General features: G+C 32.8%; 2 protein-coding genes across 5 annotated transcripts; one reads left to right on the top strand and one right to left on the bottom strand.

Moving 5' to 3' along the window:
• Positions 1-674: 674 nt before the first annotated feature.
• On the bottom strand, positions 675-10,461 carry LOC101210756 (cyclic pyranopterin monophosphate synthase, mitochondrial). Of its 3 annotated transcripts, none has more exons than XM_011660854.2 (3): positions 10,120-10,461; positions 5,154-5,757; positions 675-1,110 (listed from the first exon to the last, which is right to left on the bottom strand). In XM_011660854.2, the coding sequence occupies exons 1-2, from the start codon at positions 10,219-10,221 to the stop codon at positions 5,167-5,169; spliced, it is 693 nt and encodes a 230-aa protein (XP_011659156.1). In that variant the 5' UTR covers positions 10,222-10,461; the 3' UTR covers positions 675-1,110; positions 5,154-5,166. The 3 variants fall into 3 exon arrangements, with proteins under 3 accessions (XP_011659156.1, XP_011659157.1, XP_004139664.1); XM_011660855.2 differs by lacking the exon at positions 675-1,110 and adding an exon at positions 1,675-3,477; XM_004139616.3 differs by lacking the exon at positions 675-1,110 and adding an exon at positions 3,624-4,100.
• Positions 10,462-21,067: 10,606 nt separating this feature from the next.
• Positions 21,068-25,533, top strand: LOC101205805 (auxin response factor 18). Of its 2 annotated transcripts, none has more exons than XM_011660853.2 (13): positions 21,068-21,826; positions 21,958-22,073; positions 22,169-22,264; positions 22,361-22,417; positions 22,679-22,831; positions 22,915-22,999; positions 23,120-23,210; positions 23,321-23,485; positions 23,554-23,667; positions 23,745-23,817; positions 23,896-24,043; positions 24,155-24,759; positions 24,862-25,274. In XM_011660853.2, exons 1-13 carry the CDS (start codon positions 21,787-21,789, stop codon positions 25,180-25,182), a joined length of 2,064 nt encoding a protein of 687 aa, XP_011659155.1. In that variant the 5' UTR covers positions 21,068-21,786; the 3' UTR covers positions 25,183-25,274. The 2 variants fall into 2 exon arrangements, with proteins under 2 accessions (XP_011659155.1, XP_004139643.1); XM_004139595.3 differs by having other exon boundaries at positions 21,074-21,826; positions 24,137-24,759; positions 24,862-25,533.
• The last annotated feature ends 1,002 nt before the right edge of the window (positions 25,534-26,535 follow it).

Below are 26,535 nucleotides of genomic sequence, written 5' to 3'. Positions count from 1 at the left end.
TGGAAAGGTGTGTTGAGGAAGTTAAGACTAAATACGTAAAGGTTCATATGAGATACTTGAACATCTTGAACTAATGGAATACCATTTGGAGTTGTCAACAGAATTACTCTATCAAATACATGATGCCTTCCATGTCTTTATGCTTCACAAGTATGTATCAAACCCAACACGTATATATTCAAGAATCTCAACCAGTGAAATTGAAAGAGAATCTAACTTATGTGGGAGAGACAAAGCAAATTTCAGATAAAAAAGAACAGGCGACACAAAACAAAACCATTCCACTGGATAAGGTTTCATGGGGAATCAAGCAGTGGAAGAGGTAACTTTGGAGAATGAAGAACAAATGTGAACTCAATACCGTCAACTTTTTTCTTAATTGGAATCGTAGAATTTTGATGACGAAATTCTTAAATATGGGGTAATATTTTGTTAGGTCCAACTTATATATTTAGGTTTATTATTATTATTTCAAAAAAAAAAAAAGCAAAATAAAAGAAAGAGAGAGGCAGAAAGAAGAGAAGTAAGTCAGTTAGGTGTGTCATGCATCGTCTCAAAAAAAATGAAAAAATAATTTCGAGAGGTAATGAGGCAATCTGGTTAAAAAGATAAAAACTGATGTCTTTAAGATTTGTGCACCGTCAACATGACCGAACCAAGCACGTGTAAGTTGATGATTATAAAGAAGCCATATGATAACTTGTAGAAATACAAATTATTGTAGCCTTTTATGTAAAATAATGAGGTCTAAACACATGAGAATAAAAGAAAACAAAGGAAAAAATAGGCGATTTGGCTAACTTGTAAATAACATAGTGTGAAAGAGCCTTATCTCTCTTATATCGCGTTTTAGTGATTAAATCACTGGATTTCTAGGCAAAAGAAGTGAAGCTCATCGATTCAATGATTAGACGAGAAGAAGCGTCCAACCAAGGCTTTTAGCTACACTAGCAGACAAAAATTAATTGGCGTGAAAGTTGAAAAGTACCAAAAAGGACAGTCTGTGAAGCGCCGCTGCAGCTTTTCAGGGCATTAAATGAAGTGTGACCGCTATGAAATGAATTGAAATGAATCGAGGGACGTTCCTCTTGCCCTTATGTGCATCCATTCCTGTTTTGCATGTATGTGTAAATTCAATTCAATGTCTATAAAACTTTCAAACCAAAACACTCTTTGGTAAAAATTAAAATATTAAAATACCAAAAAATAAAATAAAATAAAATAAATTCCTTCATCAAACAAAGGAAAATATGAGGGTTAGAGAAATTGATAAGAACCTTAAAAGTGGAAGCCATCACATCACATCACATCCACACATGCGCGCTTACAAATTTTCTAATAAACATTCTATACTCCGTGATTTTCTCCCCTCTTCTCAAGGAATTAGAATTAATGATTAAATTTGACGTTATTCTTTCAACATTTTAATCATTCTTTTATTAAAATCTTCCAAGAATAATGCTTTTCATTCTTTGTTTTTTTTTTTTTTTTGAAAACTTATGTCAATAAGAAAAGGAAAACCCACTTTTGTTTATACGGATAAATTCTTCTTTATATCATCACTAGGTTTCAAGCAACCGACCTACGTATTCAAGAAAAGAAATCTTAAATACTAGTACATATACAATACTTACAACTCCCACTATTAAAGGTTCTTTGGAGCAGCAACGGGTAGAGTTGTGAATTCTAGAATATCATAGTTTTATCATTGATGTTTTTGTAGTAGCAGAGCCACAAACTCCTTTGATCAAACTAGAAAAGTTCTAAAATCTACACTTTCCAACTCCCTACTCCTTGACCCAAACACTTCTGAGTGGATTAAAATCAAAATATGCACTAAAAATAAAAGAAGCCTTCAAATTGCTCATGAGTGACAACTTCAATGCTCAAATTCAACCTTTTGCAAACATTGACCATAAAAGCTTTAAATTGGTCCCTCTCAAATTAGGTTGTAAGTTGTAACACATGAAATAGAGGTTGAAGAAAGTCCACCCAATTATCTAGATGAAGAACAAACATTGGTTGAATCTTCTTTGCTTTGGAATCGTGTAATAGGTCCAATTGAAACTTGTGGGACACCCCAATCCTCGTTACAAACAAGAAGTAATAATGAAAAATTAAAAAGATGAAGACAAACGTTATCCATCACAGATTAATTTGCTTAAAGTGCTTTGAATGATTAAACTATGAATATGGATGCCAACACCAAAATAATAATAACAATAATAAGTTCAAAATAAAATGTTGAACACCAGGACGCTGAGATCCAACAGGAATACAAAATGGTTCTATGCTAAAGTCAAGTTTGGAATGAAATTATAGGAATTTTGGATGATAAAAAGCCAATAACGAAGGAATATAAGTTATGTTTAAGGAATCTTTCTTATTTCCTATTTAAAGTTAATCTTCAATCTTTTAACCACTTCGAGGTAACGAGGTTCGAAAGTATTAGAGGAAAATAATGTAAATTTGATAGCTTCATAAAGTATAGAAAGGAATGAAATGACTGATACACAAATGTATTCGACCAAAGTATTCGAGACTAGATGACTTTCTTACATTTTCTTATAGTTGAACGATTAGACCCTGTGAAGTCTTAGTCAAAGATATATGTCATAACTAGATAAGATATGTTCAAAGAAACGTATCTTTAGAAGTTAAAACAATTTATGTATTTATGTGTAAATAGAAAAATCAGACTGGTGGACAAAATGATACAATTATATTCTTAATCCTATAAAATAACCGTCTATAGGTATATTTGATTTTGATAACCAAATGGTTTTCATTCCTTGGAGAGCAATAATAGACAGCTCATATTCCTTCAACTTGATTTCTTCCAAGAAAAGGAACGATGGCAAGATGTGTATGTGAGACCTCTAGTCAAGGATATATTGGGATTATTAGTGGAATATTAGTAAGGGCATTAGCTAGGAGTTCCTAAAGAGGTGAAATTTTTTTTATTAGAAATTCAATTGTTGGAACTCGGAGAGAGGTAGTCCGGTAGCCTATCGAGAAGTTTGAACAATGTAAATTCCTACCAAAATCTTCACTCTCTAAGGATCCTAAGACACTACACATATTGTAACCATTGCACTAGTTATTGACCCTTACGTCCTTAAAAATAAGTAATATCTCACCAATAAACCAAATGTCTCCCAAAAACTAGGCTCTCACAGTGTTTTCTGAACAAAGGAAATGACAATGAAGGGATGTATGATACATTATCTGATCTTTTTGTGTTGTCTTCTGTTGATTCCAAACAACCCAAGCAAGCTCCCATTTGCAATTCAAAAACACAACAAACCCACAAATAGAGTTCTGAGCTTGTCTCTTCTAGTTTCCTCCTCAGTCCTTCACAAAAGACCTCAGTACCGAGAGAAGTTCTAACCCTTCAAAGGGTTTCGATAATCAAGAAACAACTAAAACCCAACATTTCTTTAATAATTCTTCTTGGCCAAAGAATGAACCTGGTGGCTATTTGGTTTAAGGAAGAAAATAAGAAGAATAATACATGAAATTGTTAGCATGAGATGCATCAACGTAGAGAAAGTAGGAGAAATTGTTTCCATGTATATATGCACTGACAAATTTAGTATAGACTCGAGAGCTTGAGAAGATAATAAATGAAATTGTTAGCATGAGGTGCATCAATATAGAGAATGTTGTTTTCTATGAAAAGATTATGTGATCATTTAGCAAAAGTACATGCCTAAATACACTAAATGAGAAATAAAGAATCGGCAGAATAATATCTCCTAAAAACTTCAGGTTCGAATCACGAACTTGAGTTTGCTAAGAAAAGAAACAAATCAGTAGATCAGAAACCCATAGAGAACAAACTTACAAAACTTCTAGGCTAAAACAAACCCAAGAAGAACAAAACAAAGAACTACTGGGATAGAAACATAAATTCTCGAATAGAGATCTATAACAGAACCTACGAAGAATGAAACAAGAACTCTTGAGCTTGATAGAGAGATGGCGGAACGACATGGGAGAAGGTTGGCTGGATCTATGGCGGACATATCAGAATTGAACAGAGACAAAGTTGAACAGATCTTGAAACAAAACTGGTCGATAGTGGAGCAAATCGAAACCTGAGGCGAAAACCAAATCAGAGCAGGTTGGAATCAGTGAACACATTCGAAATCTGGAGGTGAACAAAACAAAAACCGAATTGATCGAAGCTGAAAGACTAAGCGAAACTAAACAACGGTGGTGGCGGATTTGCAGATCTAATGGACAGCGACTAATGCGGATTGGAAAATTAGAAGATTTACCAACAAATTCTAATATAAGAATTAGAATTCGTTATTGTAATTGCAATATTCGAGACAAAGTTCGTAAACCATATCTTAAAGTCATACTTTGTCGTTAAGAAATTTGGGTCACAATCAAAAATGTTTAATTCAATTTGGTTTACTCAATATCACAAGCTATGAAAAGATGACGAGGTAGAATAAAAAAAGTTGAAAAATTAAAAAACCAAAAAAAATTAAGTTTAAGTTTTATAAAAATAAAAAATATAAATATAAACAAAGTTGAATAGCCTAGTAGTTTGGAGAAGAGTATAATTATTATTTCTGGTGGGTGGATCGAAGGATTATAATTTAGAAAAAAAAAGAAAAAATTAGAAAATAAATTACATAGGTAAGATTTAAACCTAGGGGCTAACAAACAGGGTAACCACTAAGCTACCTCCGAATATTAAAAATTAAATAATTTTATATATATATATTTAAGTTGAGGGAAGCGCAGGTTTAGATTAAATCCTAGGACATTTGAATCATCATTTTCTATAAACAACTTTTCTTCGCCCAATGGAATCCATTATCATCCGTCTCCTTTCCATTGTTCTTTAATTTCTCATACTAACATAAAACTTTCGAAGGATATTTTTTTTTTTCCTTTGGGAAGCTGAACCGCCTTATTTGGAATTGAATCAATAGGTTGCCATGACTAACTAAGTGGGAATGCAAACTTCAGCATAATCAATTAAAATTGGGAGCTTTTTAAACATTAACCCCACTAAGAGATCGGGTAATTTGATTGACTACCATGAGTTCCCTAATAATCTGAAGGACAAATCACTTTTCAATTCAAGTTGTAAAATCCTCAAACATTCAGGATAAGGAAAACAACTCACGTACCTTTGCAAGGTAGCTATACCTCCTCCCTAGACCATTGTCCACTCTTTCCACCAGTTTTGCTTTCAAGTCGCACGTTTGTAATCTGTATATCTTTTGAAGCTGCTTTACACATATCATAGACCGTAAGGCCAGCAATGGTCACTGCTGTCATTGCTTCCATTTCAACTCCTGTTTTGCCTGTTGATGCAGCTTCTCCTTCAATATCCACACTGTAATTTTTGGGATTTAAATGAAGATCGACTCGTACATGTGTCAAGGTTATGTTATGACAAAGTGGAATTAGAGTGCTTGTATGTTTTGCTCCGCTTATTCCTGCAATTTTAGCAACACTGAGGACGTCTCCCTTGGACATCTGGTTAGCTAAGACCAAATCAAACACCTTCTTGCCAAGAATTACATTGCAACTAGCAACAGCAATTCTGTCAGTACTTTTTTTTGGAGAAACATCCACCATTTGAGCTTCCCCACCTCCTCCAACATGAGTCAAAGCCGAAGTATTTTCATCCATTTGAGATACTATTTCTGACTTTTCGGCAGTAAAATTGCTACTTGAAGAATCTGAAATCCCACTCAGGGGAGGCTCTCCAAATACTGATTCCATTTCCTGATCAAAAAGTACGAAGTTGAATGAGAAGGGATCCAAGAGACATGCAGAGTACAGCTCCAGAAGCAAACTACACGTCTATAATAAGTGTAGCAAGAGCAATTCATAGTATACAGTCCAAATTGGGTGTGCCTGGCCAGCAATAAAATATTTCCGTGAAGCAGATTTTTAATAATGAATTGTTTTTATTTTTATTTTATTTTTACTTTTTTGTGTAAAAGAAAGTGATGGATGAGATTGTTGCACCGAATCATTGCTCTATAAAAATATCAAAGATACTATTTCAAAAAGAGTTCCTAAGCAACCAGAGACTACAACATGATGCTAAATTTTGTAAGAGACCACTGGAAGAAGTTTCCTTTTTCTACTCTTGTCCAGCTCATCTACCTGATAGAACACCAAAATGTGTTCGTATTTATTGATATCGAACTGAGAATTAAAAAGCAATATGAACTACTTTTTGTAGAACAAAAATGTTGCTTACAATTACATCTCAAAGTAAAAGTCAGAACTCAGAACAATCAAATAAAGGACAAACGAGTCAAGATTCAAGAACAATTAAAAGGAACCCTAACCCTCTTTCTTACTCATTCTATTATATTGTAGAATAATAGAATGTCTATCACTACCACACAAAGACGAGCAAACCAACACCATGTTTTCAAAAGAATGTATAGAATACTGTTAGCCAGCAAGTACTATAACAAGGGAAACTTTTGTACAGCTTCTGAAAATAAAATTTCTTTTAGTCGTCAACAAAAAAAGTATTTTTAAGTGACATTATTTATATTTTCTAATTGAGAAGAAGCAGCGGCAGCATAATGTAAGACTATTAAGAAACCACAAATAGACGCCTCCTTTTTCTGTTCTAGTTCAGCAAACCACACAGAAACAAAGTGGAGCAAACCAAAGCCATGAAAAGAATACTGTTATCCAGCAAATACTATATTATGATTAAAACAGCAAATACTATTTTATGGTTAAGCTTGGTTTAGAATTTGTTCATAACTGAGGTATTTTTCTCACCAACACTTTTAGAAAAGGACGAAGAGAAAAGGGTTAGCGTTTGAGATGAATATTTTAATTAGGTGCTTGCTTCAAAATCATTTTTGAAGTGTTTCCAAGGGTTTCTGAACTTCCCCAAAGCAGTTTGTCTGCTCTCAATTCAAACCTTTTTTTGTTTAGTTTTTTCTGTTTTTTTAATGAAAGACCAACTTTTATTGAGATTTATAAAAAATAAAAAATAAAATAAATAAACAAAGACCACAAAAGGGAATGCACTAGATTGTCGCCAATCTAACACAAAATAAAGTGTAACAAATAACTACAAAAAGAACTTATCACAAATGTCTAGAGAGAAACACTAAAGTTTGTCAAGGACCAAGCATCAAAAGATTTCCTCTCAATTCCAAAAACGATCCTACTCTTTCACCCCAAATGCCCTCGTAACAAAGCACATCCCAACCTTCAGTGAAAAAACCCCAACCTTAAGTGAAAATACCCCTCCCCTCCAAGCGGCGAATGGAAGAGAAACTCCTCAATCATAACACTGAAATCTCTGTGACCGTAACCAATAGTCAAACACCCCGATGAAAATGTTTCAAACCAATCCGGCATAAATGCAATTCCAAAACAAGTGATCCAAGTCTTCCTCTGTCTCTTGATAAAGAATACAACAGAAAGACCCAACCACAGACAACATCTTCCTTAAAAAGTCTATCCAAGGTATTAACTATACCATGAATAACCTGTCAAATAAAGAATTTGTGTTTTTCGGAATTTTCACCTTTCAAAGAAAAAAAACAACTCTCTAAAGGAAAAAGGGTCCAATAAGAAAAGAACACAAGATTTAGAAGCAAACCCCTCAGAAGGGTTGAAACACCAACAAAGAGGATCCTTTCTCCCTTGCCCAACCACTTCTGTTGAGAATCGCACACTGGAAACACCAAGGTGACTCCTACTCTTTACATGATAGATGAGTTACTCCTCTTATTCCCAATTGGTTATAGATGGAACCACATATTATCAAATATGGTATTAGAACCCATAAAGCCCAAATGGATATTTGGTCCAAGAAAATGAAATTGAGATCTGTGACCCCAAAGAGGCACCATCAAGAGGAAGCTTGCTAAGAATTCTACATTGGAAAAACAAAGGCGACTCATACTCTTTAAGATAGATGAGGTACTACTCTCGTTGTCAATTGGTTTTGAGATGGAGCCTCGTACTATCAAATAACCTCCATTTTTTCCCTATTAACCAAAGGAAGCGAAAATTGAACAAGAAACATGATGAGCTCCCCAAAAGCAACAAAACATTAGCAGTGAAAAAAAATCTTAGTAGAAAGGTGATAAAAATGAGGACCATCTACTACAAAGGAGTCAGTCCCCCATCTATCCTCCCATAAATAATTCACCAACCCATCTCCCACCACATATTGAATCAAATGAGAGAAAGATTAGGATCGTGTTTGCTTGTGATCATCCAAGTCTAGAAGGAAGAGGACTCAAAGGGAAAACACCATAACCATTTTTTCAGTGACACCCTAATACAAGCCCTTGGGTTCCCTAGCTGCAACCCTCTCAGGCAAACAGGTTCACCAATGGTCTCCCAATTCACCAAGTGGGTTTTTGCCTTCCCCAACATCTTCCTACAAAGGATTCCTCATAAGCTTTTCTAGGCTCTAACACATCGAACACAGGGCTCTGAAAAGCGAGAAGAAGATGGGCATCCCACTCAAAACAACTAAATTCATATGAGTCTTCCTCCTTTTGGAAAATAACTTCTCTTCAAGAAAGCTAATCTCTTCCTACTTTACCCTCCACCGACCTTTAAAGAGACAAAAGTCGCAGGTTATTTCCCAAAGGGAGCCCAAGATACAATATCAGAAAGACAGCTACCTCACAAACAACCCACCATATTGGCCCACTCTCCCACCCTAACAAAATCACAACTCAGACTCGGGATCTAACACTCATGTAAAATACTTAAGCTTGAGAAAATCAGAATGTTTTATTCTATTCACTGAAGAAATATATATACAAGCGAACAAAAGTAACCAAAGAAGGAAAGTGTAGAAAAGGCCATAAAAGAATAATATAACAAAGATATTTACAACAATAAAATATCCCTGAGATTAGAACTATAACATTTCTATTGATCTTAAGCCCCGAGATAGCTTAAAAAAAAGCAGGAATGTGGTTCAAAAGACAAAAATGTTTAGTTATCCCGTCTATCAAGTTTAGCCCTTCTTTCTACAACGCTGTTTGAGTTATTGGTCCTTAACATAAGCAAAACTGACCCTAAGACAAATGGATTGAAGAATAGCCCTTCCACAATGAGTTACAAACAAAAAAAAGCAAACAATTAACAACAATATCATAATCATAAAAGCAAGACCCCATTTGATAACTATTTGGTTTTTGGTTTATAGTCTTTTAAATTTTGCTTTCTTACAACTTCTTTACCACTCTTTTCATTTTTTCTAAGTACATTTGAATTCAAAGCTAAATTTTAAAAAATCCTAGATAACAAAACAAAGAAATCGTAGAGAAGTGTTCATAAGCTTAATTTTTAAAAGCGAAAAGGTTATCAAAGAAGACCTAAATTACTAACCCTTGTTAAACTCTTTGTGTTTTTTTTAATGAAAACAACTTTCATTGACAAAACCCCAGGGATACAAAAACAAAGCCCACAAAAAAGGAGTTTCCCTCTGCAATAAGGGGCTCCAACTAAGCAACAAAATGGCTATAAAATAGTTACAACAAAATCAAAGCCCAGAAAGAAACATGAAAGCGAACGGGAGACCAAAAATTTAAAGGATCTTTATCCACTTTCCTAAACACTCTTCTATATCTCTCAGCCCACAACACCAATAAGATCGCACCCACCCAGCAAACCATAAAAAGCAACCGTTCTTCCTACAAGGTGGATTGAAGAGGAGCTCCTAAGTCGTAGCACTGACATTAAACACTTAATTTAGACAATGGGAGCCATAATAGTATTTAACCATCACTGCCATTACTAGGTTATGTAAAACGTGAACATAATCACTTGACAATAATTTTAAGCAGTAGGATGATTCCGTTAAAACATATAGTGAAAACCGATGTCTGGAAATAACCATCTATGCCTTTCTCCTAAACGTAATAGTACCACCCCACAAAATGGCCAGACACGGAGTATTTTGGTTATCTAGTAAACAATACAAGAAATGCCTCATGAAATTTCCTTTTTTTTTTTTTTTCCCTTTCCCTATGGTAGCGCACCGTATAAGGGTTGATCAGCTATAACAAAGATCATAATTACGATAATATGAACTTCGAATTCTGTACAAACGCTAACTATTGAAACTCAAAGTACCTTGTTAAATTCAGCGATGGTACTTGCTAAATCATGGTCGCTGTTGCTGCAAAATAACCTTCTTGATGAAGGAAATACAGCTCCAAATCGGCGAAGAAGCATTTGAGGAGAACAAAACTATTTCAAACAGCGGCCATGGAATCGTAAAGATTGCAAGAACAACCAAGACTGGGCCGCACCCTTCACCGCGTAAGGCAATACGAAGATGGAGAGGACGGTTCAGTAGGGATTTATTTTGACGTAACAAAACCTAAAGTGCCGTTTGGATCGATGGAATTGCGATGGAAATAACATTGGTGAGAGTTAAGAAATGAAGGATGCCTGTATTGGTTGGGATTTGGAAATAAATCCATTTTGTATTTCTTTTACAAAATTAATCAAGAAAACTCTATAAAAATTTTAATACATTAAAATTAGGATGTAAATTAAACCTAATTCAGAATTTTGAGGAAAATTAATTATGTAACAATAAAATAATAATATTAATTACTACTATTTGTAGAATGAGTCAAATTTGATGAATGTATATAATTATGATGTACTAATCAATATAATAATTAATCAATGATAAACTAATTGTAATATTAGTGAGGAATAAGTTCGTATTATATTAATCCTAATGATCATTAACTAAAATGTGAGGTTATATTGATCTTAGGGCTATCTCGGTGCTTGTTTGGCCGAGATGAAGGACATAATACTTAAGGAGATGGGAATTTGGACAATCTCGAGGCCGAGTTCAACTGAGATTTGACGTAAAGAAGCAAGTCTAAGGAGATCTCGGGCCATCTTGAGGACGATTTTCGATCAAGATTAAAAGCCAAAAAAAGAAATTTAAGGGCTTTTGCACAATTTCAGAGTTGTGCGACCGAGACTGAAGATAGAGAATGTTTTGTTGAGGTACTTGGGGTGATCTCGGGATAATTTTGGTCGGGGTCATTAAGAGTTAAGTGTTCGACTAGTTGGATATCACGTGTATAGTCATGCAAACCCATCATTTTGGATGGATATAGTTCGACTAGTTGGATATCACGTGTATAGTCATGCAAACCCATCATTTTGGATGGATATAGTTCATGGGCATAAATGATGCATGGAATTAGTTTATTCTCATGCCTAAACTATACAAAACCTTGAACCAAACAAGGACATTTGTATCTCATACCCATTCTCATCTTAATTCTCTCAATCCAAACGATCTCTAAGAAATGTTTAGGGCGAGTAGTAACTTATAATAGTTTGGGTATTATAATAGTCAAAACATTTATAATAGTCCGTGTTTAAAATGTAAACTATTATAGTATATGTTATTATAATTTGTGTTTGGGGTACAGTCTGTTATAATCTGTATTTGAGGTGTAGATTATTTATACGTACCATTTTAAAATTTAAAGTTTATGTGTAGTTTTCTAATTTGTTTGAAAGAATCAACTATTATTTTGTTTAATGTGTTAGAGATGTATCCACTTTTTCTAAGGGGACGAAATCTTATGGGGACCCGCTTTGAACGAGGTGGAGATTCTTTGTTTAGGTGAAGAATGGGAAGGAAGTGGGAAAAATATTTCCATGAAACCTAAACTTTTAATATTTATTGGTTAATGTTATATAAATATTATATTTAACTTTGAATGATCAAAATAATAAATAAAGAAATATGTTTTGAATTCTAATGAGTTTTGATTATATTTATGAATAATTTGATAGACAACTATTTTCTTCGACCTTAGAATTTTGGGTTTAGGGTAATTTTTCTTTAATTTCTAGTTGTCCATATGCAACTAATCATATGACACTTAATTAAAACGTTTTCTTAATAGTGATTTACGTTAGTTAATTAATTTTATTTTAAAATATCAAAAAGAAAAAAATTCCCAACCCTTATGGACATTTCTACTAATTCCTAAAACCCAATTGATTAGAGGCATTAAACATTTGCAAGTAATTTAGGTGAAATTAATACTAGGATAGAGCTAATTTTGTAGGTGTGGAATTTTTAGTACAGGAAGTGTGTGAGGAGTATCAAAAGTATCAAATGTATACCAGTAGTATAGAAGTGTATTATTAATGATGTCAATTCGTATCATATATATTGTATCACAATAACAAGACTTAATTTTTAAAACTTATTTTGCCAACTATCCAAAAATATCAATAGCGTATCGTATGTATCATAGTCATAAGTTTGAGCTATTGATTTAATTTTTAAACTTATTTTGTCACCTAAGAATAAGACCATCTTACAACGCACCAAAGTATTTCTCTAGTTTATATTTGCTTTAATAATTTATTTCAATAAAAGTTGCAACTATATCAATATTTCATTTCAAAAACTATATCAACTATTTCAAGTTAATGTTGTGATTTACCCAAGCTTGAGTATTATAACCAAATATCAAACAAAATATAAACATAATAATCTATTGTCGAATAAAAATCCATCAAATATCAAATAAAACACGTATATATTACCTTTGTGATAATTTAATATTGAAATTTGGAGCGTCATTTTTCATCGTTGAAAAATACCTTGCTTGAAGACACTTTTTTTATTTTTATCTTTTCTTTTCTTTTCTTTTTTTTTTTTTTTGTTAATCTCTTTGGTCACTTTTCAACAAGTCCATCCATATTTTCAGCTGCAAACTTTGATGTATATTGTTATTTTAAACCATTTTCCAATTCTTGAAGGCTAAATATATACTTCCCATGTGAATTTTATGTGTGTAGGTCTTGGCTATCATCTGTTTTGTGTTGGCCAATTGGGGGATCCTTTGGAGAAGGGAAGTTATCACTTCAAAGGGGAAGGTGGAGAGTGAGCTATGCTCAAGTGTTTTGAAGTTTGTGTTTTGGATAGGAGGAGACATTTTGAGATAACACTTCACAATAAGAAGTTGATGTTTGAATTAATCTACGAAAAGAATTAAGAGATAAAATCTTTTATGGTTAAGTATAAGTTTTGCAATTTAGAAAGTAATTCACAAGGAAGTTTAGAGAAAAGAAGGATTTTCGGTAGAACCTATAAGTCTAAACGCTCACAAGAGAAAGAGTCTTCGCAAGAAAAGGAGTTATTGCGTTAAGACCTTCGAAAGCTATATTGAGTGGTTGGAGTTATTCGCGGAATGGAGTTGAGCAAGAAGAAAAGGTCTGGCGAATAAAATGACAAATTTGATTTGATAGGAGTTAACGTGTAAGATTAAGGATTTAAACATGACTAAGTTAAATATTAAATTAACACGTGTAAAATTTTAAGCAGGAGCTAGCAAGCTGAGAAGAGCTAAAACATGAATAAGTTAGTTTAAAGGCTCTATAAATAAAGGACTTAGTCATTAAGTAAGCACAAAGATTTTAAAACTAAAATCTTGATGTTTTGCTTTGACGAGAAGAAGAGAAACAAAGTGTTAAGTGTTGCGGTTTGTTCCGTGAGAAGACTCCGTAAAAAGAGAAAGAAGAAGATGATATTTAGTAAAGTGTGGTGAATGTTTTTTCTTAAATGAATTTATGTTAAAAATTTTATTATGATTTCTCTTTACTGATTTGAAAGAAGAATTCAACTATAAAGTGTTTTAAAAGAGATTTCTATGAAAAATTTATATGTTTTCAAGCATGATGTATAATATTAAAGCTTGATTTGATGATTATGATTTCAATATTATAAATGGTTTTCAAATCATTAGTTGTTTCCTTTAGATGATGTTAACTTTTATGTGCATATAAAGTATCAAGGCCACCATGAGAGGTACAGAGCTACACGTGATAAGTAGTTGACTTATGTGTTGAAAGAAGCGTATACAGTTTAGTCGTCTGAGCAACAAGAACGAATTTGTATGTTCTCGGATGTTGTTAATACAATAGTCTACATGTGAGATAATGAGACCAAGCGTAGAGAACGATTCGGAATCCTTGACAAAAAGAATAATTGACTAATTGATGTTTATGCGAAATGCATACTGATATAATTTGCGAGTTATTTAATTCTATTGTAAAAATGATTACATGTATTAAATAAAGTATTTATTGATAAACTGATTTGTGTTGGTATTTATGATTTGGTGAAAATGATTTACTATACAACATAGCAAAAAGGATCTCATAAAACCTCACTAAATCTTTTAGACTTATGTTTTTATCTTCCAGGATTTGGCGTTTGGGCCAAGTAAAGAAGAAAGTTGAAGGGCTTGCGGGAAGTTGAGAAAGCCACTGGCCGTTTAAGAGTTGTTATTTATGTTTGGTCAAAATGTTGTAATTGTATATTCTTACCAAATGCCTATTATTAATAAAGTGTACGTTTTGGTTATGTTATTTATCATTTTTGGCATTTAAAGTTGACTACCATTGTGTTTTGAGTTTTGTTGATAGTTTATAAGGAGTTGAGAATAAGCTTAGCGATAAGACCAGTTCCAAAGTGTAAGTTAAATCGTATCATATTCACACTACTTGCTACATTTGGTTGTCTTGCGAATTAGAGTGTGACACCAACCATTTGATTCAAGAATAATTAAAGACTTCACTAAATAATTAAAGACTTCACTTCACTGGACCCACTCCATAATTACTTCGCTAAATAATTACCAACTCAATTTAACTCAACTCTATATTTTTATCCCCAACCAAACACTTCCTGTCACACCTCAAACCGTACTGCGATGATAACGTCGAAGGAGTAGGAATAAGATGTGAGTTTGTTACAACCTTGAAATTTTCTTATCGCAAAATGTTATTTCAACTCCTTTTAAACTATCAACAAAAATCAAAACGTAACAGTAGTCAACCTAAACGCCAAGTATCATAAATACATATCAAAACGTATACTTTATTAATAACAGACATTTGATACATAATTACAACATTTTGATCAAATCACTAATGTTTAACTATTTCCAAAATGTTTGGAGAAATCTCGTCGCAAATCTTTCAACCTTCTTCTCTACTTGGCCTAAACACCTGATCTTGGAAGATGAAAATTTTAAAACGTAAGTCTAAATGACTTAGTGAGGTTTTGCGAAATTCTTTTAGCAATACGACCCTTTGATAAATCCTTTTTGTCAAATATATATAAATACCAACACAAATCAGCTTATCAATTAAACACTTATTTCGTAAAACATGTCAAAACGCATGTGTTCATTTTCACCATAGAATTAAATCATCCGTAAATCATATCAATATACATTTCACATAAACACGCATAACACATCTTTTTCGCATAACATAAATAATCTCAAACAAACACACATTAGTTAATTATTCTTTGCGTCAAGGATCCCGTATTGTTCTCTACGCTTGGTCTCATTACCTCGCGTTTAGACTACTGTATCAACAACATCAAAAAACATACAGATTCGTTCTTGTTGCTCAAGTCGCTAAGCTTTATACGCACCTTTCAATGTATAAGCCAACGTACTTCTCACCATGTAGACTATACACCCCATGATGTCCTTGATTCTTTATGTGCACATAAAAGTTAGCATCATCTCAAACAAACAACTAATGGTTTGAAAACCATTTAATAGTATGAAAATCATAGTCATCAAATCAAGCTTTAACATTATAAATCATGCTTGAAAACATATAAACTTTTCATAGAAATCTCTTTTGAAACACTTTTCATTTGAATTCTTCTTCAAAATAGTAAAGCGGAACCACAAAACTTTTAAAAAGAAAATCACTCACCACACTTTACCAAAAATTTTCCTCTTCCTTCTCTTATGCTGGAGCCTTCTCGCGGAACAAAAACTTTTAACATTAACACTTTGTTTTTCTTCTTCTTGCCAAAGCAAAACATCAGCATTTTAGCTCTTCTTTTATAAATAAAATCTTTTATGCTTACTTAATGACCAAGTCATCTATTTATAGAGCGCTTAAAACTATCATAGTCATGCTTACATTATTCTCAATTTGCTAGCTCCTGCTTAAAACTTGACACGTGTAAATTTAATACTCAATTCAGTCATGCTTAACTCCTTAATCTTATATGTTAACTCTGTCGAATCAGATTTGACATTTTATTCGGCAGACCTTACTTCTCGCCTAACCCCGTACCGCAAATAACTTTAACCACTTAACACTTCTCGCAAATAATCTTATCGTGTGATTGTACTTTTACTACAAGAAACCTTCTTGCGAACTAACAAACTTTTACTCGCTTAGAACACTTATCGCAATTTTAAACTTCAAGGTTTCCTCGCAACTTCTTCATCGCGTAACCGTTGGTTCTTATCGCGAAAACTACCCAAAGACCTAGTCGTTTTAGTCAAAACTTCACTTCTTAACTTACATGAAGACTTTCTTTTGAGAGCGTTTAGACTTATAGATTTTACTGCAAATCCATATTTTCTCAAATCTTTCTAGCGAATTAACTTCTTAATCGCAAAACTTATACTTAACCACAAAATTTTTTATAGCTTAATCATTTCTGTAGATTTATTCAAACGCCAACTTCTTTAATACTTAGCCAAATTTTACTTCTTATACTCACAAATTAAAAACAGGTCTTACACTTCCTAAGCAGATCGATAAATAACAATTTACTATCTTGAAGGTCTATAATACGAATCTCTCACTTAATCTTAGAAAAAGTTAGATCACATCTCATAAATGTTTAATTATATAAAATACTCTTAAACTTTATAGTTTGTTTATAGAATTTAAGAAATTTTGGGCTTGTTTAGTTTACACTTCAAATTTTGTTATATGTTTTCAAATTTAAACGAATATATACATGTTCGGCACACAACCTAAATTCAAATTAAATTCTATATTTTGAGATTCTATTTTTGAATTTTATGATTCAAATACCACCAAGCCTAAAAACAACACTCTTTATGTTTTCTTTATATCTATAATTTGAATTTTAAATTTTAAAATACACAAATATATTAAACATGAATAAAAGATATAGAAATGTAATAGGTTGTTTAAATTCAATTTCTCGAAATCAAAATATGTATTATTGAATGTATCATATATTAAATTAAGTTAAACTCTAAGTTTGTTCCTATGACTTTGATAAAATTGTAACATGAGAGTTATATGAAATTTAGATAAAGTTGTAACATAAGAGTTAATTTCATATATAGTTCCTATAATTTGTTAAATCCTCTTAAACCGGCCTTACTTTAGTAATTATTTACTTTTATCAAATCCGATAGAGTAAATTCTAATTGTAAATCATAAGATCTAAATTTTAACTTATTCCAAATCGTAGGATCAAAATGTCAACTTTTTTATATAAATTATATAATGTTACAAAACAATAATTATACTTTTTTTTTAAACATAAAACATGTTCATAAATAAAATAATAATAAATTATTATCAAGAGTTTAACTCATCTACAATTATTTAAATTAGAATCTAATTCTCGAATTCTACTATCAAACACATGAGTAAAACCATGAAATCTAACTCTGTTTTTGTTAAAAAAAAAAAAATTCAAATTGTCTACCCAACGGGCGTTCATTAACCTTTTTAACTTTGACATTAATTTGTTATTAAAAATATCAATGTAGACTCTCATCGAAATAAGATGGAAGTTGATGTTAACAAAAACTTAACTAAACTGATATTTTAGTATAAAAAGTTAATATATAATAATTGATTATGTAAGTGGATGTAAATATATCTTTGATATAAAATAAATATAAAAAAATTGGAATGGACAGCCTTTTGAAAATATCATATAGCAAATATAGCACATTGTTTTAGAATTTTGCAAATATAACAAAATTCTCACTTTTTAAAATAGTCTACTTTTTAAATTTGTTATTATTTCCAAACTACCGTTTAATAACTTATTTCTTCTTCCTTTTTTTCAGTTTCGTACTCACCCCTTATTTCTTTTTCCACTTTTAAGGTCCTAATAATAATTTCTTTATACGGAAAAAACAATTTCTTCTTTCTGTCTTAACTTTGATTTCGAGCTATTAATGGTACATTAATTGCAATATGAAAATATAATGGTCATTGATCGGAGTCATTTAACTTCATTTGTGATTTTTCTCTACTTTCTTCGATGTGTTTTTTGAGTTCAATTTGATTTCAAATGATTTTGTTTTATGTTGGTTTTGTTTTGATTTTACTTTGTATCAGTATATCAGTGTTGTGATGTACTTATATTATATGTATTAGTTAGTTGATATACTTGTTACATAATTTTGATTTTTTAATTTTATTAAGTATATGAATGATATAACTCAGCGTATTATTATCAAGTATATCAACAATATATTATTAAAGTACATCAGTATATCACTAAAGTGAATTATTATCAACTATATCAATCGACTTTGCAAGTGTATATCAATAGTGTATCGAGTGTATAAGTAGGGCTTCAAGCATATCAAGTGTATTTAATCAATCAAGTGTATTTAACCAAACAAATGTATCAATGAAAAATACTAAGTATATTTGCAGTACTTCAGCTGTATCAAATATATCACGTACATCAAGTGTAACAAATTTGTTAAGTGTACTAATGAAGCATAACATATTTATTAGCTACATCAAGTGTATAAACTCATCAATGAAGCCTTTTAAGTGTATGAAGACCTAAAAATATCAAGTGTATTAAGAAGAATAAAGTGTAACAAGAAGTATTAAGTGTATCAAGGTGTTTCAAGTGTATAAAAAAATATTGGGTATATCAAAGAGTGTTATTGTGAGACTTGTTTCTAATTTGAGTATAAAAAAAAATGTGGTTAAGTGTTTTGAAAATTTGCGTTTTGGATAAAATGAGGTATTTTGAAGTAACACTTTGCGATAAAAAGTTGGCATTTGAATTAATCCGTGAAAAGGGTTAAGAGATAAAATCTTTTATGGTTAAATATAAATTTTGTGATTAAGAAGTCAATTCGTGAGAAAATTTGAGAAAAGAAGGAGTTGGGCGTTTTGAGTCACAAGAGTCTTCGCGAGAAAAAGAGTTATTCGAAAGTTATGTTGAGTGGTTGAAGTTATTCAAAAAATGGAGTTGGACGAGAAGAAAGGTAAGAAGAAAATGTCAAATCTGATTTGACAGTAGTTAATGTGTAAGATTAAGGATTTAATCATGACTCAGTTAAATATTAAATTTACACGTGTAAAGTTTTAAGTAGAGCTGTCAAATTGAGAAGAGTTAAAGTATGACTAAGTTTGTTTAAGGGCTCTATAAATAGATAACTTTGTCATTAAGCGAACACAAAGATTTTATTAAAAAAAAAAGCTAAAATGTTGTTTGCTTTGCTTTGACGAGAAGAAGAAAAACAAAGTATTAAGTGTTGTGGTTTGTTCCGCGAGAAGACTCTGCGAAAAGAGAATGAAGAAAAAGATCTTTGGTAAAGTGTGGTGAGTGTTTTCTCTCAAATGAATTTATGTTAAAAACTTTATTATGATTTCTCTTTACTAATTTGAAAAAAGAATTCAAATGAGAAGTGTTTTAAAGGAGATTTCTATGAAAAATTTATATGTTTTCAAGCGTGATTTATAATGTTAAAACTTGATTTGATGATTATGATCATTTCAATACTATAACTGGTTTTCAAACCATTAGTTGTACCATTGAAGTTGTACCATTGAGATGATGCTAACTTTTACGTGCACATAAAAAGTTAAGACTACCATGGGGTGTATGAGGCTACATGGTAATAAGAAGGTGATTTATGCGTTGAAAGAAGCATATAAAGCTTAACGACATGAGCAACAAGGACGAATCTGTATGTTCTCGAATGGTGTTAATACAATAGTCTAAACGCGAGGTAATGAGACCAAGCGTAGAGAACGATTTGGAATCCTTGACGAAAAGAATAATTGACTAATTGGTGTTTATGCGAAATGTGTATTGATATGATTTGCGAGTTGATTTAATTCTATTGTAAAATTGTTTATATGCATTTTGACATATTTTGCAAAATAAAGTGTTTATTGATAAACTGATTTGTGTTGATATTTATGATTTGACGAAACAGATTTCATAAAACCTCAATAAGTCTTTTAGACTTACGTTTTAAAATTTTATATTCAAAGATTTGACGTTTAAGCCAAGTAAAGAAGAAGGTTGAAGGGCTTGCATCGAGTTGAGGAAGCCACCAGACGTTAAAAGTGTACGTTTCAGATTATGTTACTTATTGCAATTGGCGTTTAAGTGGACTCCCGTTGTGTTTTGAGTTTCGCTCGATAGTTTAAAAGAAGTTGAGAATGAGCTAGACGATAATACTAATCGCAAAGTTTAAAACTAAATCACGTCCTATCCGCATTACTTCCTACGTTTTGCCTGTCTTGCGGATTGAAGTGTGATAATCATGTGCATCAAGTGTATTAAGATTCAAAGGTTATCAAACAGTGTCAAATTTATATAATGTGTGTCAAGGAGTATTATGTATATTAAATGATAGTAGGTGTATCAAATGTATATAAATAACGAGGGTATTTGTGACATTTTACATTTTGTATATGTGAGTCGTGCTTCGTTTTTATCAGTTTTGCAAAACAATGAAGTTGTGTGGTATCATTTTTGCTCAAAAAAGTGTGATAATCTTTTAACTTTGTTGTATGTATTCATAATATATGTCCATTAAATTTGTACATATAGACTACCTTACCACATGAACTTACATCATTTATGGAAGATATTTTTAGAACCCATTTCAAAGTTTAACACCCCCTCCCAAGAAAAAAGAGAGAGAGAGAACACAAACTTATTATTCCAAACTTCAAAACTATAGTATAGTATTCAAAAACCCAAAATTTTAATTTTTTTAACCAAAAAAGAAAGAAAGAACAAAAGAAAATAAAGGAAAGAAAATTAGGAATGGCCCCCCTCCCTATTTGAGCAAAAAAAAGTTAGAAAAACAGAGCTTTGTTTGTGCAAAAATCGAAGAGAATAGAATGGACCCATTTTGAAAGAGAGAAAAAATGGTGAATGAAATGAGATGGCAGAATTTGAAAGGGTATTGAAAATTGTAAGCTTTGCTTTGTGGGACTGAAACAAAAAAACAGAGTCAGACCTCCATGATTCCATTATATTATACCTCTCTCTCCATTCCAATTCCCACAACTGTTCAACAAAATTCAAAAACACTCTCTACATACATAATAGAGAGTGAGAGAGAGAGAGAGAAATTTCTTTTTATCATAGACGGCGACAGCTCTTGCAGGCAGAAATGGATAGGCAACACAACAGAGGCCTCTCAGAAAAGCCATTTTTTGGGGATTTGGTAACGTTAAGTCAGTTCTTTTAGAGAGAAACAGAGAAATTAAAGACAAACCAACAATTTTTTTTTCCCTCGGAAGCGTTTTTCTATGCTGCAGAAAGCTTGATTTGTAACTGAAGGAGATGAGGGAGAGAAAGAAATTGAGCAGATAATAATCACAGACACAGTCTGTTACAGAAAAAAAGCAGAAAAAGGAAACGAGGGTGGGAAAAATAAACTTGTACGGTTAATTATGATTGCTTGCTTAACCGTCCTGTTTTCTTAGCTTTTTTCCTCTCTCTTTCTTTCTTCTGTGGCTTGTCCTTTGATTGATCGGTAGATGGGGTAGCAGTAGCACGACAGTTTGCCATTCTTTCAGACTGTGAAAAACAGAGCAAGAGAGAGAGAGCTTTTTCCCCTTTCTCTACTTTCTCCTCTTCTTCTTTGGTTTTTCTTGTTGTTCTTCAATCTTTGGCATTTTAGACTGAGACCCATTTTTTCAATTTGGATGACGCTTTACGAAGAGAATCCAGGGGAGTCTCGCAAAGGTTAAACCCAGTTGAATCTCTCTGTTTTTTTTTTTTTTTTTTTTAAATTTTGGTGTTTATCAAAAGACCCAAAGGATTTTGAAATTTCAAGGTGTATTTGGAGTGTTTGATTGATTTTGTTTGGTGGGTAGGTTTGGAAGGTGAGGATCTGTATGAAGAACTGTGGAAGGCATGTGCAGGACCTCTTGTTGAAGTTCCTGTCGATGGAGAAAGGGTTTTTTACTTCCCTCAGGGTCATATGGAACAAGTATTTTGTCATCTCTTTTTCAGTTTCACCCTTGAAACAAAACCCCCTCATAATCTTAGAGGCTAAAACTTCTTCTGCTTTTTGGTTCTCATCAGTTGGAAGAGTCCACAAATCAGGAGCTTAATCACCAAATCCCTCATTTTGATCTCCCTCCCAAGATCCTATGTCGTGTTGTTAACATTCGTTTGCTGGTATTTCTTGTATTCTCTTTTGTTCATGTACTCTTACCTACTTTGTTTCTGTTGATTCTTCATGTTTGTTTTCTTCTTTTGCTTTCAATTTTTCAGGCTGAAAAGGAAACGGATGAAGTCTATGCTCAAATCACTTTATACCCAGAGGCTGATGTATGCATATATTTTTACTTTTTAGCTTTAATCCTTCCTTCTGTTTTTCCTTTGCTTTTTGGGTTTGGGGGGGGGGGGGGGGGGGGTTATGGAAAAAAAAATGAACTTGCCTCAAATTTCAAGGGGAATAGTACATTTAGAAACTGTTTAACTTTCTTTCATTTATAGTCTCTTTCTCTCTCTCTAATGATAACCACAAGATTGAAATTGTTTGTTGTTTCTTGATTGTGTTGTGATGTTTTTGGTTGGTGGATGAGACAGCAAAGTGAGCCCCAAAGCGCTGATCCAGAGCCACCTGAGCGTACAAGGCAAACTGTTCATTCTTTTTGTAAGATTTTGACTGCTTCTGATACTAGCACTCATGGAGGTTTCTCAGTTCTTAGAAAGCATGCCACTGAATGTCTTCCTCCCCTTGTAAATCTTTCTACTATTACTCTCCTTTTTCTTCCATTTTTGTGGCTTCGTTTCTTAATGGTTATTTCTTTCATTAATCATAGGATATGAGTCAATCCACCCCAACTCAGGAGTTAGCTGCCAAGGATCTTCATGGTTATGAGTGGAAATTTAAGCATATTTTCAGAGGTACTTCATTTTTGTATATACTGATTTTCCATTATAGTCAGTTTATTACGAAATTCGAAGCATGTATTTATGTCAATGATCTATAGTCTTTGAAGTCAATTTGTTGTACTTCTGTAACAGGTCAACCGCGGAGGCATTTGCTAACTACGGGGTGGAGTACATTTGTTACATCAAAACGGCTGGTTGCTGGGGATGCTTTTGTTTTCTTAAGGTTTATTCATTGATGCTGTAGATTTTGAGTGTTTTTTTTGCCCCTTAAGTGGTTTTGAACATTGTTTTGCATTTTGGTGTATGAAAGTTGACAAGTGGTTCAATTGTTAGGGGTGACAATGGAGAACTGAGGGTTGGCGTTCGGCGGCAGGCTCGGCAGCAGAGCTTGATGCCTTCCTCTGTGATATCTAGCCACAGTATGCATCTTGGAGTTCTTGCCACTGCTTCTCATGCTGTTCGTACCCAGACCTATTTCGTTGTGTATTACAAACCGAGGTTTGTTTCTTCAAACTAAATTTCAGACCTTTGGCTATGATTCAACTCTAATGAACCTTCATCTTCAGAACTAGCCAATTCATCATCAGCTTAAACAAATACTTGGAGACTGTTAAAAATGGTTATGAAGTGGGGATGCGCTTCAAGATGAGATTTGAAGGAGAAGAATCACCAGAGAGAAGGTGCCACTGATGTAACTCAATAAATTTGTTTTCTTTCAAGCCATTGAATATTTGTTTTTTGTTAATTATGATTTTAGGTTCACTGGAACTATTGTTGGTGTTGGTGATATGTCTCCGCAATGGTCGGATTCAAAATGGCGATCTCTAAAGGTGAAGATAGTTTGTTGATCTACACTTTTGATGGCCTACTTGTGATGCACAACTTCTTCTAATACTTGGCATTATTAGATTCAATGGGATGAACCTGCTACGATTCAAAGGCCCGAGCGAGTTTCTCCATGGGAGATCGAACCCTTTGTACCTTCTGCCTCCTTAAACTTCACTCATCCTGCTATAAAGAGTAAAAGGGCCCGTCCTGTTGAGATTCCTCCTCCTGGTAAGGGGAAAACTGTTTGTTTTCTTATTCTGAAGAATTAGTTTCTTCCGTGTCATTGTGTTTGATTTCAATCCTTGATGATTGGGGCTGTAGAAGTTACTTCTGGTTCAGCTCCTTCAGGATTTTGGCTCCAAGGATCGACGATTTCTCACGAAATATCCCAACTAAGTGGTACGAATGAAGTTCAAAGCAGCAACAACCGGGTTGTCTGGGCTCTCGGACAGCGAAAACTTGATAGCAATAGCAGCCATTGTAATCCAGTAGCAAATGTTGAAGGCATTTGGCCTTCTCCTCCACTCAATATTTCCTTGAACCTTTACCCAGATTCAACATTTGAAAGAGAACTTGTTCAACAAAAACATCCACTATCCTCTCCTTATTCTTCATCTGTCACTTCAAAGCCTAGTAGTGACCTCATACAGCCCGATCAATTGGAGAAAGGGAGTAAACCCGACATTTCTCTTGGTTGCCGAATATTTGGAATCGATTTGAAAAATAACTGTAGCATTGTCCCTACCTTGGAAAGAAGATCGTCTTGCCTAATGATGGTGACCGATGGTGCCAAAGAACCTGTAGTTACAGCTGTTGTGACACCTCAAGTCGATGCGGGAAACCTCTCACAGCCTTCAAAGGAGCAGCAACTCTCAACCGAGCTGTTGACAAAGGGAACACAAACGAAACACATCTCAAATCTATCGTCAAGAACACGTACAAAGGTGTAAACAGAGCCCTGCATACTTCATCAATTTCTCCTTTACAGGAATGTTATATTTTATTTTCCATTTGACTAAAAAAACCAATATTGAATTATTGAGAAGGTACAAATGCAAGGAGTTGCAGTAGGTCGAGCGGTAGACTTGACAACACTTGAAGGGTATGAAGATCTGATAGACGAGCTTGAAAATGTGTTTGAAATAAAAGGAGAACTTCGTGGAATAAACAAATGGTCTATCGTTTTCACAGACGACGAAAACGACATGATGCTTGTGGGGGACGATCCATGGCCAGAGTTTTGTAAGATGGTGAAGAGGATCTTCATATGTTCAAGTGAAGAAGTAAAGAAGATGAGTAGGGAGAGCAAGATTGTTTCTCCATCATCCTTAGATAGCCTGGATTCAGAGCGAAAGACTGAATCCTAATATTGTGTTGATGTTGGAGTTTTATCTTTAATAATTTTGGGTTAGTTTAGCAATGGTAGTAGTAGTAATCAGCAGTAGTGTGGTGCTGGCAAGTGGTTTTGCTTGGTGCTTTTTTCTTCTTTTAATAGTTAATAGAGTATATGCTTATTATGATGTAAGCCAAGCAGAAGTGCTTCTTTTGTAGGTGAGGGGCCTTAAATTGTGCTTCTTACTGCAGTTTCTAACCATCACACTTCTTAATTAGTATGTTTAGCTACATGTCCTGTATAAATTTCCGAATTTTCTACTAATTGCTTTCAATTTTTTTACTAAATTGGACTTCTTATAACATATATAGAGTATTTGATTGAAGAGGTATATTTCATGTTACTAAAGCTATGCTCATGTTAATGTTTAATTATCAGTTTGGTACCTTTGATTTGATTTCGGTTAGTTACAGTTTTAGCTTTTAAATATGCGATTTGGTATCAAATGGTCAAATAAACTTGACAAATCACATTCATAAGTGGGTATGGAATTTCACTTTTTTTCGTTTATTCTTTAGTTTGTCCTAAACCTTCCTTCAAAACAACCAACTAAATAAATTCTAAAAAATATTATAATATAAAGAATGATAAAAGATAGGTTAAAATTAATTTTGATCCCTATATTTTAGTGTTTGTTCAATTTTAGTTGATGTACTTTCAAATGTCCAATTTTAATCCTTAAACTTTCAATAAATCTTAAATTTAGTCTTCACTATTAGTTTATTATAGCTTTTTGTTACTAAATTAGCATTTTCACTAAAAAAAATATACACCTGTTGAGTTTCTGTATGAAAATTATTATGATTTTTAATCAATTTCAAATTTAAGATTTACTGAAAAGTACAAGTACTAAAATGGAACAAATTTGAATGTAGAAGAACAAAAAATTTTAACCAAAAAGATAAAAAGCAAGCTTTTTAACTATAAGAAAAAGTTTGAAAAAAAGTCTAATAATGTAACTAAATTTCCTCAAAAGAAATAGAAAACCTAACTTTATATATATTTCAATTTCACCATATACTAACATCTAACTAGAAACACAAATGAGAAATTATTAACTTAGACATGTTAGGTACATAATAAAAACTTCAAAACACATTTGAACTTTTTCATTGAGTCTAAACTCATGAGTTCTTTTATTTATTTTTTCTCCATGAATGACTTGATGTTTTAAAACTAAGTTTGATGTGTATATATATATAGTATTTTGAAGTTGCCTTAAAGGAGAAAAAAAGGGGCAAAAGTGGAATACAATTATTGTGAAAAAAAAAAAAAAAAAAAAGAAAACCTTGTGTTGTTTGGTGTTTGGTCTAAAGATATGGAGGCA

Source organism: Cucumis sativus, chromosome 7 (genome assembly GCF_000004075.3).
Source record: "Cucumis sativus cultivar 9930 chromosome 7, Cucumber_9930_V3, whole genome shotgun sequence".
Taxonomy (NCBI): Eukaryota; Viridiplantae; Streptophyta; class Magnoliopsida; order Cucurbitales; family Cucurbitaceae; genus Cucumis; species Cucumis sativus.
This window is presented reverse-complemented; position numbering and strand designations above follow the sequence as displayed.